Raw genomic sequence first — 22731 nt, forward strand, 5'->3', positions numbered from 1 at the left:
TTAATCCATAGACTGTACAAAGCTGACCACCTGTCCCTCCCCATAAACGCTTGTTGCTTTTATATTAATAAAAAAATCAAGCGCATAGATTTAGTAGTTTTGGAACATTGTATGATTTGCGTTAGTATTTTGTTAGCTACACGAAAAATCCCAAGGTATGCCATATGATGGTACATTAACTAATAAATATCATTTGTGTGTAAAAAATTTTCTTATATTAGTAGTACATAAAGTAACTAAACTTGGATTAACACCTTAGACTTTATTCATAATTACAAAGATATACAGCGGGTGGACAAAATAATATGAACACCTGTCATATACTCAATATTTATTTATTAATAAGATGTTGGGCCTCCATTTGCTTTTAAAACCGCTTCAATCCTTCGCGGAATAGATTCATAGAGAACCTGAATCGTTTCCAGCGGAATTTTGTCCCATTCTTCTATCAAAATATCCGCCAATTGTTTCAGAGATGTTGGAGGTGGAAATATGCTTCTCACTCTCTGCTCTAAAACACCCCATATTGGTTCAATTATGTTGAGATTCTGATGCTCATTAAACCAAGACTGAACCTTNCTATTGTTCTCATTGTTTGTAACAATGAGAACAATAGAAACCCGTTTCCTGACTTACTGAACACTCTGTATATTTATATATTTTATATTGTATAAAAAAAATTATTTATTAATATCTTGGTAAATGGCAAAATTTAATGCATTAATAATTGTAATAACATTTCATTTTAATATATAATCTGAAATTGATTTGCCTTTATAAGGAATATTAAGATATGTATCTATTGAAATATCACAGAGTAAACATATATTGCCACCCTCTATAAAACTAATTTTGCCATCATTGTTACTGTCTACAGCCTTAAAAATTGTAGCAATTCTTTTTATTGGCTGACCAGCAAAATTATCAGTTGCTAATTTCAAAAGCGGTTCGACGTTCAACATTCGTTCGCCTAGAAAATTAATAATACATGCATATTAAAAAGTAATATGTCTTCTTTTTCCACACCTTAATACCAACTACTTGGGGTCAACTATTAATAAGCAATAAATATATATTATGTAATACCTTCAAGTCCAGATTCAATCCATTTTTTCGCAAATTTATCGTATTTACTTCCAAATTTTTTTAAAGCTTTTATAAAATTATTCAGTGTAATTTGTTGATTTACAATATATTCTCCCATTGCAATCATTAACTCTTCGCGTTTATTCTAAATAAATTATAAAATTATAATTAATTTTATATAAAATGTTTGATAATTGAAATATAGATTTAATAACATTTTATTTTAATAAATATCTGATTTGATTTGATAAGCAGTACTAACATTTGTATCTATAGGAATATCGAAGAGTAAACCTATAATTCAATCATCTAATACATCAATTTTACCATCATTGTTATTATTCAGAGCCTTATATACAAACTCTGTTTTTTTAATTGATTGATTTTCAAAATCATCAGTTACCAATATCAAAAGCGGTTCGATGTTCAACATTCGTTCATCTAGAAAATTAATAATACATGCATTTTAAAAAGCAATATATATTTTATGTAATACCTTCAAGTCCAGATTCAATCCATTTTTTCGCAAATTTATCATATTTACTTCCAAAATTTTTTAAAACTTTTATAAAATTCTTCAGAGAAATTTGTTGATTTACAATATATCCTCCCATTGCAATAAGTAACTTATCGTGTTCACTCTAAATAAATGAAATATTATAATTAACTTTATATTTAATGATTATTAAATTGAAGTGTAGATTTAATAAAATTATATTTTAATAAAATATTTAAATTGATTTGCTTTGATATGAAGTACTAACACTTGTATCTAAAGGAATATCAGAGAGGTTATATATACTGCGATATTTTAATATATCAATTTTACCATCATTGTTATTTTTCAGAGTCTTATATACAAACTCTGTTTTTTTAATTGATTGATTTTCAAAATTATTAGTTGCTAATATCAAAAGCGGTTCGACGTTCAACATTTGTTCACCTAGAAAATTAATAATACATGCATTTTAAAAAGCAATATATATTTTATGTAATACCATCAAGTCCAGATTCAATCCATTTTGTCGCAAAGTTATCATATTCACTACCAAAATTTTTTAAAACTTTTATAAAATTGTTCAGAGAGATTTGTTGATTTACAATATATCCTCCTATTGCAATAAGTAACTTATCGTGTTCACTCTAAATAAATGAAATATTATAATTAACTTTATATTTAATGATTATTAAATTGAAGTGTAGATTTAATAAAATTATATTTTAATAAAATATTTAAATTGATTTGCTTTGATATGAAGTACTAACACTTGTATTTATAGGAATACCACAGAGTATACTTATAGCGCGATATTTTAATATATCAATTTGTCCATCATTGTTATTATTCAGAGTCTTATATACAAACTCTATTTTTTTAATTAATTGATTATCAAAATTATTAGTTACTAATATCAAAAGTGGTTCGATGTTCAACATTTGTTCACCTAGAAAATAAATAATACATGCATTTTAATAAGCAATTTGTATTAGCTTCAATGCAAAGCTATTGAAGCTAATATAGCTATTTACTAAGTGTTTTAAAAGTGTTTTTTAAATTTTTTTTATTTATATTACTTTTTATTTTTGTGTCTGTTACCACTTTTTGTCAGCTCTTGACAAACTTTGAAACGATTTCTTTAAACGATACGTCAAAAGATCACAATCGTATCTAGTCGAAGACATTACTCTAAAAAATTGAAATATTTTCCCTCATTCTACGTAAACGGGGAAATCCACCAAAAAATTACAAATTTAAAAATCGCTAATTTCCGACATTTTTTCATTTTTTTTTCATTTTTTTTTTTAAATGACCGAATCAATATAAATTTTTTTTATAGATACCTAAGGTATTTATAAAAACGTATGGATTAAAATTTAAATTATTTATATGAAACATAGTTAATTTGAGGTTTGATATAAAAAAAAATTACTCCTTAGGCATATTTTAGGGATATCATTCAAAAATAAAATAGAAATTAATTATTATAACTTTTGGAAAAATGTATGGATCAATATTATTATTTTTTATAATACATTTGTATATACCTCTTTTATCTGACACACTTTTTTTGTAAATCGGATCATTCCCCTTTATAGAAAAAATGACTACCGTATGCAAAAGTATGCTATTTTTGTGTTTAAATTCTGGGTTTTGTATTTTATTTTATTTTAAAATACCTGACAAAGGGTGTACACAGATTTTCATAAGTATTATATAAATAAAATTGATATAGCATAGAAAGTGAAACTTATTTAAATTGTTTTGGTTTTTTGAAGCCGAGGAAATTAACTTTGAAATTAACTAACTTAAATTGACATTTATTCAGTCGACGAAAGCAATATACGGTTGCCGAGTTGGTAACACTTGTGTCTTACGCGCTTGAGGTACAAGGTTCCAACCCGCTTATGGTAAAGAGCATTATTTCATAATTCTTTTTAAGTTTGAATAAATTTTCAACTGCTTTGATTATTATCTCATTTAGATTCTATAACTTCCATAAAGATCAAGGATGCAATTACTGTAGTCGCCACTCGCGAGAAAAAAATTTCTTATACATATTAAAGTTATTTTACTAAATTAAGTTTTAGCTTCGATGCAAAGCTAAGAAGATATTTTTTTGTGACTATCATTTATTTTCTCTACTCTAACTTGACCTACTTTTGTCAACGGTACGTGAAATTACTACAATTCGTACCTGGTTGAAGATATTACCCTAAAAAATTGAAAAAAAATTCTAATTTATCAATTAAACAGTTATTTATCCCATGTTCTCCATACAGACAATTAAAATCATTCATTTTTAATGTTTTCAAAGTATTTATTGATGAATTAAGTTTGATATGATAGGTTTCAACTACAAAATTAAATCATTCTACTTTGTAATTTAATAATTTTTTTACTCTATTTATGTGTGTTATACTAGACTATAATATTCCAAACTTTTTGGTAACATGTTGCTATATAAATTATTACTTTGTTTTGATTGGTTCATTTAGTTAAAGTAAACCATTAAAATTAATTAAGTTCTGAATATTTCAATTGCAGAATCTTTTTAAACAACAAAAGTTACTAGGAAATTATTACTATTAATTCTATTTAAGTTATCTTTTACGATAAAAATGAAAAAAAAATGTTGAGCTTTTCTGATTAATTTACTATAGATAGTAGTTATAAAACTTCCTAACTGTATATTAATCTTAACGATACCATGTTTTAATTCTCATAAAATTTTCTATTTAATGATGTCAATTTCAAACTTGTAATTGAGCTAAAAGTTATGGTAACATATTTAATTTTTTTTACGATAAACTTTCACAAAAACTTTTCATCAAATTTAAAGGACCAAAAAAATAGGTTAAAAATGAAATTTTGGACTGATTATTTTTAACATATTAAAAATCATAATCAGTAATAATTTGAGAACAAATTTTTTTTTTCTCTAATTATTATTTTATATGTAATTAGTAATAATATAAAAAATCAGAAGTGGTAGAAAAAGTCTAACTGCATATTTGAAAATAACGTGAAAAGTTGATTTAGATAAGTATATTTTTGCTTCTGATGAAAATTCCTTGTAGTCCAGTGCATTTATTTATAGTAACACGTATGTTATTATCCCTTTCAATTTTTATACACGTAAAAGTAAAGCAAAATATAACTTCCTTATTATTTTTTTTATATCTTCGTATAAATTACAATATTAAATTATTGAATATCAATTTCATACTAAATTTAATAAATACAATTAGTATTTATTCATATATTATATTTTAAAATCAAAGAATTACTAATCAGGATATCAAAAATCAACTTTAAACGATTAAAAAAATAGATTAAAAATGTCATTTTCCTTATTATTAACATTTTAATAATCAAAATTAGAATTAATTAAAAAAAATTTTTGTTTTTTCTTAATTATTTTTTTTATATGTAAATACTTATTTTTTAATAGTAAGTAATAATATTCAAACTTAGAAGTGTTAGAAAAAGTTTAATTGCATATTTGAACACATCGAGAAAAGTTGTTTATTAAGTATTTATTCATAATTTCTATATAATTCTTAGTATCTAAATAGATGATACAATTGAAATATTGAGACTATTTAACATATAATTTCTGATTTGAAATTAGCATGAAAAATTGAATAATAAAAGATATTTTTGACTCTAATGAAAATTTTTGCAAGCCATTTATTCATAATTAACAACAAATTATTATTTACAAAGTTCTGTGTCAAGCCCTTCAATTTTATACACGTTTGCCATAAAAGTAATAACTACTTTAAATTTTTTATAATTTAACCGAAAAAATTACAATAATTATTAAATATCAATTTCATACTACGTTGAAATTTTAATAGATAATTTATAAATCAACTATTAATTAGGAATAATGACAGAAATAGGAGTTAATTTAGCTTTTAAAATAATCAACCAGTTTCTTAAATTCAGATTTCCATAGAAGATTTTTTTATGATAGTGATTTTAATCACTGTCAGATATCATCTATACTGGACCCAATTATACCATGTCCTCACTGTGCCGTCACTCCACTCTACTAAGTTTGTTTTTTTTTTTGTGTATGTTACTATTTTTTCTTTGCTCTCACTGGACCGATTTTTTTCAACGATACGTCAATAGATTACAAATCGCATCTAGTTGATGACATTACCCTCAATAATTGAACATTTTTCCTTTATTCCCCGTAAATGGTTGAAATCCCACCAAATATTACAATTTTTAAAATCGGTAGACTTCGACATTTTTGTTCTAAAAATTGCTATAATTTTTTGAAAAATGAGCAAATCAAAATAATTATTTTTTATATTGAAACCTTAAGTAACTTCCTTTTATTTAATATAATATTTTTGAAATGTGACCATTTACTTGCTCCCAAGAAAGGATTCCAAATTGAAAATTCTTTAAAAAACTCTATTTTTTCAACTTGAATTTTGAAAATGTTTCGGAAATACTGTGTTCTTTAATAATATGTCAAATTAAAGCTTATGTTACGTACTATAAATTTAAAAAAAAAAATTGTCATGACGGCTTATCCTATACGTGCAAACGGCTGCCGTAGTTAAAAAATTCTGTGTTAAAATTTTCGATTTTAAATTTTCAACTTTAAATTACTATAAATTTTCGAAAAATGTATATATCAACACATATTTTTGTTACTAAATAAACTATATACATATAAAACCTTTTACATCGGACATACTTATTTTTAAATCGGGCAATTTCTCTTTGTAGAGCTGGCGTTCAAAACTTGAAAATATGTGTATGAACTTTTTCTACTTACTTTTTGAAAATGTTTTGTAAATACTGCTTTCTTAACACATATGTTAAAATAGAGCTCTTATGTACTAGAAGTTTAAAAATATATTTTGTATCGACGACCTATTTTCTATGTGCAAATGACATTCGAAGTAAAACAAAAATAAGAGTTTTTTTGAGCTTTTGGAATAGTCCATCAATTTTTTAAAATTAATTATTTACAGATTTACATCGAAGCGTTTCTTATGATAGTGATTTTAATCACTGAAAGATATTCTCTAAAATTGTTCCAACTATACCAGGTCCATACTGTACCACGTACCTACTGTACTACCGTTTTTTTTTTTTAATGTAATACCTGTAAGTCCAGATTCAAACCAATTTATTGCAAGGTTATCATATATACTTCCACATTTTTTTAAAGCTTTTATAAAATTGTACAGTGTAATTTGATGATTTACAATATATCCTCCCATTGCAATAATTAACTCATCGAATTTACTCTAANTCGTGGAAAAAAAAAATTTTGAAAATCCGAGCACGCTAAGTAATTTTCCCAGAAAAGCGTTTTTTTCCTTGTTCTATTATATAATAAGATAATTAATTTTAAATTTAATAATTATTAAATTGAAATGTAGATTTTATCAACTTGAATTTTGAAAATGTTTCGGAAATACTGTGTTCTTTAATAATATGTCAAATTAAAGCTTATGTTACGTACTATAAATTTAAAAAAAAAATTTGTCATGACGGCATATATTCTACGTGCAGACGGCTGCCATAATTAAAAAATTCTATTTCTGTGTTAAAATTTTCATTTTAAAATTTTGAACTTTAAATTACTATAAATTTTCGAAAAATCTATATATCAACAAATATTTTTGTTTCTAAATAAACTATATATACCTCTTACATCGGACATACCTATTTTTAATTCGGGCAATTTCTCTTTGTAGAGCTGGCGTTCAAAACTTGAAAATATGTATATAAACTTTTTCTACTTACTTTTTGAAAATGTTTTGTAAATACTGCGTTCTTATCACATATGTTAAAATAGAGCTCTTAATTATGTATTATGTAATTATGTAATTACCCATTCTGTATTTGGAGTTGGCTTGGTTAATGTAGGTATCAAAAACACTAAAATAGTGAAGAAAATATGTAAATACATGATAAATTTCGACAATGTACTCTTTTTCATTATTATATTTAAAGTAACAAAAAATTATAATTCTAACATTTTTTATTTTATTTATAAAAAATTATTATCTAGGTTATTTTTAAAAAAATAGACTAAAAAATTATTTTCATGTAAATTAAACAACTGTACATTTATCATCTAACAACATCTGCAGTGTGTGATAAGTAAACTTAAAATCATACTTTGAATATTCAAAGTTTGATTTGTTGTAAAAAAAATAGTAAATATTTACTCAAAACCCATAAAATTTATTTTTAATGTAAAAAAATTATCAATTATCTCTCCACTGTATTCACAATCCCCAAGATTATTATAAACAATAAGCATTGTAATAAATTAACTTAAGCTAAAATTGTCTATTAATATTATGTTTCTAATCGACGGAAGCTTTTATAATTTAAACCATAAAGGATTCTTTCATATCTATCCTTTTTATTATTTATTATATCGACATATACCGACATCATAAATTGTACATTTAATGTACAATTTATGATGTCGGTATATTTAAGACAATTTTTTGACGAATATTAAATAAGATATTGATAATAAATGTATAAACAGTAGTAACACTAATTTCATTTGACGCTATTTACGGTTAATAGTGCCGTAATATGCTCAATGCTTTGCATTACGCATCTTACTTATATCAAATGTATAATCTGTATTTTAGCTTCGATGTGAATATTATGTATTATTAATTCGATGATTATATTTTGTATATTTTTTTTTTTAAATCTGACCCTTTACCTGCCCACAGAGGCGATTTAAAATGACAACTTTTTCACAAGAAATTAATTTTTTCAACTTGATTTTTGAAAATGTTCCGGAAGGTCTGACACTTTTATATATATCTTAAATTAAAGCTAATGTAATATACTTTATCATGAAAAAAAGAAATTCGGCTTTATTTTGTCTTCACGGTGAAAATAGCTACCGAATGCTATTATTGTGTGAAAATTCTCGATTTTATTTTTTACATTTTTAACTTTATAATGATATAACTTATTGAAAAGTGTATGAATCAACACAATTTTTTTATGAAAAATAATATTTATATCCCTTTTTCATTCAACATACTTTATCTTAATCAGAATATTAATAAGGAAATAGCAGATCACGTAGCTTCTGGAATAATCCACCTTTTTTCTAAATTAAACACAATCTTAAGATTTGCATCGAAGAATTTTTTTTTAATAGTGAGTTTAATCACTGTCGGATATTATTATACTTGATTTAATTATGTCACGTCACCACTGTGCCGCGACCCCTCTGTGCTGGGTTTTTATATTATTAATATACAAAAAAATAATTTACTTATCTGTCATAACATATACACTGTTGTATACTAGCTCTTATGTACGTATATACATGTTAAATTGATTATTGTATACTATGCATCTTATCTTAAAAATAATTATCATGTTATGTTAAATTTAATACAATAAACAGAAAATTATTAAAAACACTGACGACAACATCCCGTGAGGGGGGGTAATTAAAAATAATATAAAAAGGTGCTGATTTTCTAAGAAAGATCCCTTTTGAAGCTTGAATTCAATATAGAATTCAGAATTCTTTTGTCCAATCTATACTTCTCAAACAAGCCGCGACCCCGTGTTGTCGCCGCTGTGTTTTAAGACGATATTGAATATAATCATTTTTCGTCATTACTTTATTTATTTATTTAAGAAAAGTATTATAAATCTTTACGGAAGCTATATAAAAGAAGTAAGTAATTTCATAATAACCCAATTATTTAGAATTAATAGTCCGAGTAAAGAATGGTAAAGTAATGGATTGATTTAAAAATTATTTCATTTAATTATTAATACCTAGTTAGTGCTTGGTCATATACTTCGAATGGGTGTCAGATAGGAGGCCAAGACCCCGGCCACTACAAGAATACCTCATCGTTTAATACCTCTATGAGAGGAACGTAATTCATTTCTTATTATATGTACGTGTCTTTACTGTTCTAAACCCTCGGACTCTACAACCCCGATAGAACCTCGTTGCTCACGAATTGCCCAAATCCCCAAATATTCAATCTTGGTCAAAATTTTTTTTTTTCAACCCTGAGGTTGGTTTTGCAATTTCCCAAAATTTCTCCATTCATCTCTATTGTCAGCTAACCTCTTCAGCTCCTTAATGTTTGCTAGACCCGCATCGGAAATCATCTTTTTGATATAAGACGTTCTTGGTCGTCCTCGATCTCTTTTGCCATTCATCTTCCGTTCTATTATAATATACAGAAGCTCTTCATCGTGTCTTAATACATGACCAATCATATTCCATCTTCTTACTTTTATGGTGCTAAGTATCTTCCTGGTTTCATTTATTTCGTTTAAAACATTTACGTTAGTTCTTCTTTCTACCCAGCTTACTCTCAACATTCTTCTCCAGCACCATATCTCGAAACTTTCGAGGAAATTTTGTTCCGTTTTGTTTAATACCCATGTTTCACATCCGTACAGTGCGACACTCCACACATATACCTTTACCAGCCGTTTCCTCATACGTATATTCATGTTTTTAGAGCACAGTAGGTTTATTTTGTTCATGAATGCTGTTTTTGCTTGAGCTTTTATTTCCATAGTACATTTTCCATCTTGACTAATTATACTACCTATATATCTAAAGTTTTCCACTTGGTCGAGAGTGTGGTCATCAATTTTAATTCTTATTCTGTGAGTACGATTCTTTTTTTGACATATCATTACCTTGGTTTTTTCCAGTTGATTTTAAGGTGATAATTTTGGAAGCACCTTGGTATTTCTTCTAACGCTCATTTGAGATCGTTTTCGCTACTTGCAACAAGAGCTATGTCATCGGCGAATCTTAAAAATGATATCAATTCTCCTCCTACTATCACTCCAATTTTATCTCTGGTGAATGTTTCTTTAATTTCATTGATAGCTTGTTCTACATAAATATTAAATAACTTTGGTGATAGTGGACACCCTTGTTTTACTCCTTTTCCTATTTTAGCTGTTGCAGACTTGTCTGACATTTTTATTATAGCTAATTGTTCTTTGTATATGTTGTATATTAACTGTCTGTCTCTATAATCAATGCCTATTTCTTCTAATGTCTTAAAAAGTTCCTTCCAGGGAACTGAGTCAAATGCCTTCTCAAAATCGATAAATGCGATAAATGTATCGTTGTTAAATTCGATCTGTTTTTCAATTAATGTTCTAAGGCTTAAGATCGCTTCTCTAGTACCATTATTTCTTCTAAATCCGAATTGATCATTACTTAATTGTCTTTCAATTTTATGTTCTATCCGGTTACCTATTATTTTTACTAAGATTTTAGCCGAGTGAATCATCAGACTCAGGGTTCTATATTCATTGCATTTTTCCGCCGTTACTTTCTTGGGGAGAGTTATTATAATGTTTTTTTTAAATCTTCTGGTATTTCTCCAGTTATATAGATGTCATTTACCAATTTAAACAATTCGTTCTGAATTTTTGTACCTGCATTTTGAATCAGTTCTGTTGATATATTGTTTACACCTGGGGCTTTCCTAGTTTTCATCATTTTAAGGACTTGATTGAATTCTTCCCTTAGGATTGGTGCGCCCTCATTATATGGGTTACTTCCATTATGTAGGCTTGGTATCTCTTCACCCTGATACAGAACTTCAAGATATTGTTTCCATCTACTAGCAATGTCTTCGTTGTCTATTAGTAGATTTCCGTTTTCATCTCTTATTTTGCTGTTAACTTTTGTTTTACTACTGACAAATTTCTTAATTGTATTAAACGCTTGGTCCATTTTGTTTTCTTTTAGTAATAGCTCTACATCATGACATCTATCTTCCAGACATTTCTCCCTTGCTTCTTTTGCATTTCTGTTTATTTTGTATTTAAGTTCTTTATATTTTATTATTCCTTGGTTGTCTTTGGAGTTTTTGTACTTCCTTCTTTCCTCAATATCTCTTAGAATTTGTTCATTTATCCATGGGTTTTGGGATCTAACGTATTTCTTATAAGAGTTTTATTGGCTGCATTATGTATAGTTTCTTTGATTGCTTCCCATCTTATATTTATTGATTCAATTTGTGAGGGTGCTTTGAATGTTTTACTGATGCATGATTCATAGGCTAACGCTGTATTATGATCTTTTAGCATATTTACGTCGTATTTTCTTTCATTTTTTGTAGGTTTCATCAGTATTTTATATGTAACATTGCTTTTCATCATTAAGAGGTTATGGTCGCTGTCCACATCGGCGCCTGGGTAAGTTTTACATCTCCGAACTTGATTTCTGAAGCGTTTTCTTACCAATATATAATCGATTTGGTATCGTCCAATGTCCCCTGGCATTTTCCACGTATAACTTTTTCTCCGGTGAATGTTTTGGTATGTGTTTTATTATGACTAAGTCATATTGTTTGCAGAAATCTATAAGTCGGTCTCCCCTTTCGTTTCTAGTACCCAATCCATAGGCTCCTACTACTTGCCCATCAGCACCTTCACCTACAACAGCTTTCCAATCCCCTATTATTATTAAGTTGTCACTTCCTTTCGCTAATTTACAGAGTTCCTCGAGTCCTGCGTACATTTCTTCTATATCGTTGTCCTCTCCTTCAGTTGTTGGAAAATATACTTGAATTACTACGATATCGTTGGATTCAGCTTTAACTTTCACCATTATAAGTCTGTCATTGTATGCTATCTTATTTATCACTTGTTGACCCCATTTCTGGTCAAAATACACCCCGACATTACATAGTCGCTATTTAAATTAATTTTTTAATTAATACACGGCAAATAGGTATCTTCTTTATAAACGTTAAACAATTTACATAAATTTACCTGTATCATAAACTTACTTTTCTTACTCTACACATGTTACTTATAACTTAATTAAAAAAAAAATAACAATGAGGAAAATTAATTTAGAACCGAAATTCAGTTGCATCTATAATGATAGTTAAACAAAGTAAAACCATAGAAATATGTTAAAAGAAATTTCCTTTTTTAAAATTAATATTAGTTTTTTTTAATAGAATTTTTGTTAAAATTGTACAATGTTAGAAAAAATAAAAATTATCATTGGAATCATTTGAGAACGATAAAATCACCATGGTTCTATTTGTTGGTAGAATTCAACGCATGTAAATACCACACCTCTTTTATATTTTTGCAAAATAAAAACGCATTAATTAACACATTTTTTTTTTTTTAATACTTTGGGAATGTGTATTTTTATTCGTTACACATTTTATCATGATATTTTTATTTAGTTTCATTTATTATCAGGTAAATTAATAAATGTAATATTTATAATTTCTTTTTTATAATTAATTGAAATTCTTCTTTACCTCGCCTTAATCCCAACTACTTGGGGTCGGTCTCCCTTATCCTAAACTTCCACTTGACACGATCTCCCATATCATCTACGCTTACATCAGCTGAAATTATTTATTAATTAAAGCAAATTATTCTAATAGGAACATATTTTTTACCTTTATCACAGTATTCAATAAACCTTAAATTAAATAAAAAATATTTAAATGTATACTAGCATATAAATTATTTGATTCGATATCATATTATTATTATTACATCAAAAATATACAAAAAAAATATAAAATTATCATAATTAAAGATGACAAAACAGAGACTATTCTTTTTTTTTTTATTTATATATATTCGAATGACTCGCTAATAAGAACCCCAGTGTTAAACTTTAATAGCTATAAAATTTCTAAATGTTTAAAAATAACTATTATAGTAAGATAATTCGCCTGACCAAGTACAAAATTAATTTATTAGCACCAAATTACTAGATATTTTACAAATTGAGTAACGATAATACACTGCATAAATTATGAACACTGTAAAGAATAATTTTTTCACATAATGAATAATTATTAAACTAACTAACAAGAATACAACGTAGGTTTTAATATTATACATACAAATAAAATAACTAAGAACAATAATATAATATTAATGGTCTGTTACTTTGACTAACACTACCAACTTTACTACTGGTCGTTTAATATTCCCAGCATGTGTTCTTACAAGGGCAATCTGTATAACTCCATCTTCTCCTGGATAAACATCAATAATTTCAAGGGTGGCACATTGTCTTCCTTTATGACAACCATGTCTCCAATTGAAACATTAGGGCTCCCTCGAATCCAACGACTGCGAGTCTGCAATAAATTTAAGTACTCGTTAGACCATCGTCTCTAGAAACTTTGATGAGTCTGGCGTAATAATTTCCATCTATTTACAATTGGACGGGTGGTTTCGTGTACATGTTCTTCAGGAACAGCTAACAGAGGTTGTCCAATTAGAAAATGATCTGGTGTCAAACACTCTAAATCCCCAGGGTCGTCGCTCAGTGGTGTCAGTGGCCTTGAGTTTAACACTGACTGAATCCTTGTCATAATTGTAACAAATTCTTCAAATGTAAAGACATTAGGACCCATGATCTTAATCATATGTGTTTTCATAGATTTCACTACTGCCTCCTAGAGGCCACCTATATGAGGACTTGCAGGGGCATTAAAATTCCATTTACATGGCACTGCAATGGACCATTGATATTGGTGTTCTTGTGCATATACCCATCTCTGTAATAACTTGTCGGCCCCTACAAAGTTTGTACCACAATCTGAGTATATATTATTCGGTAATCCCCGCCTACTACCAAACCGATTTAAGGCTGCCACAAACGCTTCCGTCGTTAAGTCTGTTACTACTTCCAAATTAACAGCTTTGACGCACATACAAACAAATATGGCAACATATACCTTGTATTCCCTTGATTTTCGTAAACGATGTCACCTCATAATAAAAGCACCCACGTAGTCGATACCTACATTGGAGAATAGATGACTTGGTGTAACTCTTATAGCAGGTAGATCTCCCATAATTGGTTGAGAATGTATCACTGCATGTCTTAAACATTTTGTACACTCTTTTAATACACCACTTGCAATATTATAAGCTGATATCACCCAAAATTGTCGTGCTACCATTGACATCATAAAACGGGTTCCTGCATGACAACCAACATCGTTCCAATGGCGAAAAAGCAGTCGAGTTAAATACGCTTCTTTGGGAAATAAAATAGGATTTTTCTAACCATCAGAAATTCCAGCATTACGCTGCCTCCCTCCTACTCTTATTGTATTGAAAGAATCGATAAACGGACAAAGACGTGCATATAATTGCAATGAAATTCGACGTCCCTTTAGTAGTTCTAATTTTAAATCATGTAAATACAGATCTTGAACATAAATTACTAGAGTTATCAAGGTTTGTTTTATTTCTTCGGTGGACAAAATGTTTTCAGTTCGATGTTCCCCTCTAAGATATAGTATGAATCGGCGCATAAGCGTAAAGCTTTGTCTCGCGAATCCGCACCCTTACAAATATCATTTATGTATGTTTGTTCAACCAAAACCGATCTAACGTCAGGAAAAGCTGCATAGTCATGTTCCGCTATGTGCTTTATTACACGAAGCGCAAGATATGGAGCGCTGGCCACCCCATATGTGACAGTACACAATTCGTATTTACAAAGCTCATGTAGAGGAGACGGTCTCCAAAGTATATGTTGATACTTACGGTATGATTTGTTGATTAAAATTTGTCAATACATTTTACTAATATCACTAGTAAAAGCTATCTGGTGCACACGAAAGTGAATTAAAATATCCACGATATCCTGCTGTAACTTGGGACCATTTTATAAGCAATCATTTAGAGAACGTCCTGTTATGTCTTTAGTCGAAGCATCATAAACAACTCTGAATTTACCTTCAGTTGTATCGTCCGTACGTACCGCATGATGAGGTATAAAATAAATACCTGGCTCAGTAGCGCGTTTCATATGTCCTAAAGTCTCATAATCTGACATGAAAGTCGTATACGATTCATGCAGCTTATCATTCGTTTTAAGTTTCCTTTCGAGATGTTCGAATCTTTTAAGAGCTACTTATTTAGATCCCATAAATGAATGTGATTTATCTTGAACACGAAAAGGTAATGGTACTGAAAACCGACCATCACTATCTCTCTGGTATTCATTCTGAAATAAGACTTCACATGCTCCGTTGTCTGTAAATTCTAATGGTGCTGATTTGACGTCTTCAATTTCCCAAAATTTTTCAACTAACTGTTCTAACGATGGAATAGTAACAGTCAATGATGTCACATTAGAATAGGTTTGTCTCTGCCCTGCATTACCAATTAAGAGCCACCCAAAAATCGACCCGAAAGCTATTGGCAAATCTGCTCCTAAATCTCGACGATCATCAGTCATAATTTTTGAAAATATATCGGCTCCTAATAACATATCAATAGGTGAGGGGGTATCAAAATACGGATCAGCTAATTGTAACATGGAGACCCCATTTTTTATTTTATTTGATAATTGATGCACGGGCTGATTGGTAGTAATTTTGTCTAACACCCACGCTTCTATATTGATAATCGGAATCAATGATCCTCTTGGAAAAATTCATAATTGTATAAAACCACTAATGTCGGTGACAGTCTGATTTGCTATGCCTGTCAATGGTAATGTCCGCTTTTCACAGTGGAGTCCCAATTTCGACATACAATCCGACGTGATAGCATTAATTTGTCAACCCGAATCAATTAGTACACGTATTTCCCTATTGACTCTCCAGCAATCTGTTACATATATCCGGGCTGTACCTAATAACACCGTGCCTCCTGATCCAGCACTAAAACATGATACCTGCTGCTGGGAGCTACCCCTTTGTTCTTCAGTGACTCGGTGTAGCCATGTATGGTGTTTCCGGTTACAAATGGTACATAATTCTTTAGATATACATTGGCGGCTCCAGTGCTTTCCAAAACATATAAAACATATTTTTTTTTGTTTTACTAGTTCGTTTCTTTTCAATGGGGAAAGGGACTCCATTTTAGAACACGTAACGCTTAGATGATTCCCGTCACAGATTGGACGTTCTCTGGTCGATGTCGAAAGCTTCGTTGTTGTGAGTACAATTTTAAGTTTATTATAAGCTTCTCCACCATAACCTTGACTACCTTTTCATTCGACCATTACCATCTGTAATGGAACAGTAGCTTTTATTCCTGCGTTTTCCAAAACTTTAATTCTATCCTTCACAAAAATAAAAATATCGTCGACCACAGGATACCGGTGAGTACATTGTGATTCGAATAATTTTCTTGAAGAAATAGGTAAACACCTGGATGATAATAGAAACAAAACAAAATTGCCTAAATCAGGCACGTTTAATGACCTTAGGTTAGATTAGATTCTTCGAAATTTGATAAAAATGCCCGTAATGAATTAATATCTTCAATCTTTGCTATAGGTGCGCACAACCTTTTCTCAACTAAACTATTAGCTAACTGACGTGGCCTATCGAACTGCTCTTCTAGCATCGTCCAGGCTAATTCAAAATTGTCATCATAGTCGCTGATACCTTTAACCGCTTCTAAAGCGTCACCCGATAAACATCCCATTAAATAATAAAATTACTCATTATCGTTAATTTTTGATTTATTGCCAATTAAATTCAGAAATCTATTTTTAAACGTCGGCCATTTGTAAAGATCACCTTAGAAGGATGGTAACGGAATTTTAGGCAAACGATTACAGTCTTCAAAAATCATGATTTCTTGTTGAACAACATTCCCATCAGTTGTTGGATTATTGTTAGTGCCTGACCGTACAGAATCACCACCATCATCCAATTTTTCTAGATTATCAATTAAAGAATAATATAGATCACGTGTGGTCACGTCTAAATCATCAGGAAAATCATCCATTTTATCTTGCTCAGACAAAATGTCCAATAATAGGATTCTGTTGAGATCAGGTTCAGGGGAACCGTAAAGGTAAAAGACAATCTTTTCCTAATCCATTGGTTTTCAAAGAAAAAATCCGGTATATCACACGCTAGATTGGCCGCACGCTTACAAAAAAACTTTTTGTAACATACAATCAGCATATTGACGATGATAACACTTACAGTATGGCCAACGTTTCTCTTTAGTGCGCAAACAATAATATAATTGAAAATTTCTTTAATTTACTAATTAAAACAAATAATTAATTAAAATAACTTATTTAAATAAATAAAGTATTGATTTTGAACGAGTATTCGTTAAAATAAAAAATATAGCCTAGTGGACCGTTACCACTTATCGCATATTAGGACAAATATTTACAACCCCTTTGATTCGTGTCACAAATACTGACAACCATCGGGAAGATGACGAATAAAGAATGCCAAACACTCGTGCAAGTACACCATTTTTACTGCTTGATAAATCTAGACAAATAACCAATATTTGGAAAATGGACGAGTAATGGTCACCCGGCATTACACGATGCCTGGCGTCTAGTGCCACCTTTAATAGCCGTCGCCATATTGCTTATATATGGTAGTTTGCTTAACACTGTATGAAAAATATAACAGTAAAAAGTCCAGTAAGTGCCGCACGACCCGCTACAAATATACGTTGAAGTGCCTTCTTAGTACCAAACTGACCACCCCGACGGAATTTCCACAAATTTGTTTCTTTCTTTTTTTGTATATTCACCTTATGAATGCCAATTTTTTTGAACACTGTGACATTAATCACTTGTTTTGTTTTATTTATGCATCATCGATCATTGTTTGGTTTGTATTATAATAAACGCTAATTATAAACCTAAAATTGTGCCGTCTACATTATTAAACGTAGCACCTGTCACCTGGCTTCCCGGTTAGGATTACAAACCGGATTAAGTTGACTTAAGGAAAGAAAATCGCTTAATAAAGCTATAATAGTAGATTCACCTAAGGATTTTAAGTAATAAACAATTAGAGTAAGGTAACTCGTGGAATAACTAAAACGATTGCATAAGAAAATACAATATTGACAAATAATATAAATTCGTGTGTGTATATATATATATACATATAAGAAGTATACTCCTTACATAATTGAATAATACCATATGGCATCACCTTATCAACCATTGATAAGGAAAGGTAACTGAAAGAATCAGAGTGTTTGAATTATGTTATTACTTATAGTTGTATAATTAGAATTAAAATTATTATTAGAGACAATTGGGAGCAGTAAACATTGATTGTTGTTTCTGCTTTTCTTTTACAGGTTTGTAATTTATTAAATACAGAATTGTAGATAGCTATATATTATAATAAACTGCTTTTCTTTTACAGAATCGTTTCAGCTTATTGTCCTCAATTGACTATAATTATTTTGCATATTATATATATTTATACAGGAGCCAAGTAGAAATCTTTCGTTGCCCTTTTATTCTGTATTCACATTTATCAGACGTGCTTCTGTAAGTCATACATACCCCGAGATCCTTTCACTTTAATTCTATCATTGACAGTGACCACCCCCGAGGCGAAACTACTACAAATCACCGTCCACCGACAACCTTATTTTTTATTTATTTCACTATCGAAAATTAAATTCGATACTCAAATTGATTCATTTTATTTATTATTAGGTGAGATAAAATAAAATCATGTTGAGTTAATATTACAGCAGTCGCCAACCACCACAAAAGCACCCAACTACTTGGGGTCGGCCATCCTTATTCTAAGCTTCCACTTGACACGATCTCCCACATCAGCTGTCCTTAAATCACATTGAATAGCATCCCTCCATCTCTTTTTTAGTCTTCCTCTACCTCTTTTTCCTTTAACATTCATTTCTAAAACTGTTCTTACAGCTTCCGATTCTTTTCTTTTGTAATAGATATTTAGCACTTGTAATTTTATTTTATTTATATTTTTATAATGATGATTTTTCTAATAAACCACATTATCATGGGAGATGATACATATAAAATACCAATACACGTATTAACTCAAATTAGTAGAATAATAGATTGCGCATAAGTCTATTGAAGTTTAATTGACTAGCAAATAAGAAGCATTGTGCAATTAAAATATAAAAATTAATTCTCCCCCTCATAAAACAGGCCTATAAAGAGCGATTTCTAGCTCATTTATCACCTTATTTTTTTTCTAAAAATTTGGTCATGATGCGTCTCTGTACCAGTCTGTTTCGCGATTGTGTTCTCTCGGACTTAGAAACCTTTTTACATTTGGTGTTTATTATCTAACTCTCTCATAAGTGATATAATTAAAAAAAAAAAATTACTTAACCTTTTTTATCTTTTTACTTTAAGTTTTAAATGTTTATAAATTATTAAGACAATTAATTTCTTTATTTTGTATTTTGTGAGTTGTTCCAATTAAGATTTTTTTTTTAATAAGTGCATTTCGAAAATCTACCTTAGCATATCAAGTGGTTAAAACTGTTGGTAAAACAATAGTTTATGACATGTCACTAAGAAGATCGTAGAGTGTATCTTAAATTTAGATAGATAAGTGTTTGATTGATTGCACAAGATACTGATGGTTTGTTGAAATCATTATCTTAGAATATCAATCGATTAAAACTATTCATAAAACAATAGTTTATGACGTGTCATTAGGGATTGATTCTCATATTCTGTTACGCTCTTTTCGGCAAGTAGTTCTAGACTCCGTAAGGTCCGTGCATCGACGAGTATATCTCCGATGGTGTAGTCAGCCTGTCTCTAACTCTGTTGACTCTCATATCAAATATACAATTTCATAAAATACTGATAGTTTATTGAAGTCATTACCCTAGCACATCAAGTGGTTGAAATTATTGGTAAAACAATAATTTGTGACACAAATTACACAAGTTACACTTGACAATTTCAAGTTTAATAATTTTTATAATCTTATAAAATATATAAGTAAATTAAAGTCATTGCTCTTTTTATACATTTTTTTTAAAAATACAAAAAACGATCAAGCTAGCTGGACACAAGGTAAGAAATTATATTTCTAAGCATGTCATAAAAATTAAAGATAGACTTAAGGCAAATCAAGAATAATTTTTATCGAGGGAATAATAGAATTGCTAAAGGTAGATAATTTAAAAAAAAAAAAGGGATATTATTAATAGCTACTTTCTCACCATTCTGATCGTAATAGCATTCGTTCAACGTAAATGTTTTAATTTGTATTTAACATCTATATAAAAAAATAAATCAGCCATTAAGGCTTGACGCCCAACAATTGGATAGTTGCATTTTAAATGAACACACATTGTTTCTTATTAATATATTATAACCAATAAATATTAAGAGTCGTAAAATCCTCCCCTATAATCATTGCACATTTCATTGTAGAATTAATATTATTCAGGTGTGCGTCTTCCGGATGTAATTTTCCTTCAATTTACATTTACGACAAACCATGTGTGGTCGTTGTATCTTAACAAAGAATTCATGATTATATACCGTATACTTTTATTTTCACCTTTTAGTTAAACGAACTTCAACAATCTGTTAACCATAATACATATATTCAATTTATTTATCCTCTCGTCACTTTTTTTTTATCACAAAATAGAGCCCAATAAATGCTTGTAACCTCGACCATAATATTTTGATCATATAATTAACATTATAATAAAAATAAAAAAATAAAAATTCGCATATACTCTTCAAAATTAAAAAAAAAAAATATATATATATATATAAATATAAATCATTTTTCCTAATAAATACATTAATGAGTTTACCAAAAAAATATGAATTCATAAGAATCACGAAAATATTATTAAGAATTTTAATAAACAATTTCACTAACAAAAAAATCACTCATAAAGTACAACTTCGCAAAACTATAAACGAATCACTCTGGAAAATATCTCTTCTTTATAATATACCTAAAAACAAAATTATTATTATAATCAAGTTTATAAACCTTTTTACAGAAAGAAACACAATATCTTCAAGCGAATTATTATTAATAATTAAAATAACTACTTTTTAAAATGTTTCTATCAATTCGCAATAGAAGATATTTATAAAGTACTCTGTACTAAATAAACAAAAATAAATTCAAAAGATCCTTTTACCAATTGAAATAGTCAGAATAACTATTAAACAAATAATCAAAGCTATATTAACTGATTATACAGACAAAATAGTATTTGAAACTTATAAAGACTTCACAAGATTCCTAACAGATATTATTGTAAAATCTAACAAAGAAAACAATCAATATTCAACCAAAAGTGTTTATGGTTTTCTTCATTTTTTTGAAGAAAAATTGAATAGAGGTGGTATTTATCCAGAAAATTCCACAGAATTATTATTAGAACTAGTTCAAGTTTTAGAAAATACTTATATTAACTTTCAAACAAATGTCTAATAATCATACAGCAGAATTCATACAAATTTTTCATTTAACACATTTTTAAAAGAAATTATAAAAATTTATATCACAGAATACAAATATAATAATAAAATTAATAACATAAACCTTTATAAAACTAATATAAAGCATGTCTGTAGCAAAGCAGCAAAACCTGAACTTCAACAATCTGTTAACCATAATACTTATATTCAATTTATTTATCCTCTCATCACTTTTTTTTATAACACTTCTCATAACATGACCAAACCATCTAAGTCTATTTTCTCTCATCTTATCCACGATTGTCGCTACACCTATACTCCCTCTTATATGCTCGTTCCTTATCCTACTTCTCTAGTCACTCCATTCATCCATTTAAGCATTCTCATCTTTGCTACACTCAGTCTCTGCTTTACTTTTTTATCCACCGCCCACACTCTGAACCATACATTATAGCTGGCCTTATTACAGTCTTGTAGAATTTACCTTTCAGCCTCATTGGAATTCTTTTATCGCATAAGGCGCCAGGCGCTTCTTTCCACTTCAACCAACCGCACTTAATCCTGTGTCTTACATCCTCATCAATACCACCACTTTTTTGCACAACTGATCCTAAATACTTAAAAACTTTCAACCTCTCCAATCACGTCCTCGTCTATAGTCACTGGTCTCCTTATTTTACCTACCTCATGTTCTCCTTTGCCAAACTCGTACTCAATATACTCTGACTTACTTTTACTTATTCTTAAACCCTTTTCATCAAGAGCTGATCTCCAAACCTCTAGCCTTTGATTAATTTCTCCCTATTTTCTCCTATTAACACTATATTGATATGATTCAAAAGCTTTATGCCTCTATAATTTCCACACTCTTATATGTCACCTTTACCTTTAAATATTGACACCACAATACTATTCCTCCATT

The 22731-nt window shown here is 29.0% G+C and overlaps 2 protein-coding genes across 3 annotated transcripts in view; both read right to left on the bottom strand.

The window, feature by feature from the left end:
• LOC126900359 (uncharacterized) overlaps positions 1–22731 on the bottom strand; it is a 35579-nt gene that overhangs the window by 7099 nt on the left and 5749 nt on the right. The window lies entirely within an intron of this gene.
• LOC126900357 (uncharacterized) lies at positions 664–7585 on the bottom strand. Of its 2 annotated transcripts, none has more exons than XM_050676014.1 (7): positions 7458–7585; positions 6723–6867; positions 2353–2531; positions 2085–2229; positions 1851–2029; positions 1583–1727; positions 664–970 (listed from the first exon to the last, which is right to left on the bottom strand). In XM_050676014.1, exons 1-7 carry the CDS (start codon positions 7563–7565, stop codon positions 741–743), a joined length of 1131 nt encoding a protein of 376 aa, XP_050531971.1. In that variant the 5' UTR covers positions 7566–7585; the 3' UTR covers positions 664–740. The 2 variants fall into 2 exon arrangements, with proteins under 2 accessions (XP_050531971.1, XP_050531972.1); XM_050676015.1 differs by lacking the exon at positions 664–970 and adding an exon at positions 1349–1527.

The sequence above is a fragment of the Daktulosphaira vitifoliae genome, unplaced genomic scaffold, assembly GCF_025091365.1.
Source record: "Daktulosphaira vitifoliae isolate Bord-2020 unplaced genomic scaffold, ASM2509136v1 Scaffold_3, whole genome shotgun sequence".
In the NCBI taxonomy this organism is placed as follows: Eukaryota; Metazoa; Arthropoda; class Insecta; order Hemiptera; family Phylloxeridae; genus Daktulosphaira; species Daktulosphaira vitifoliae.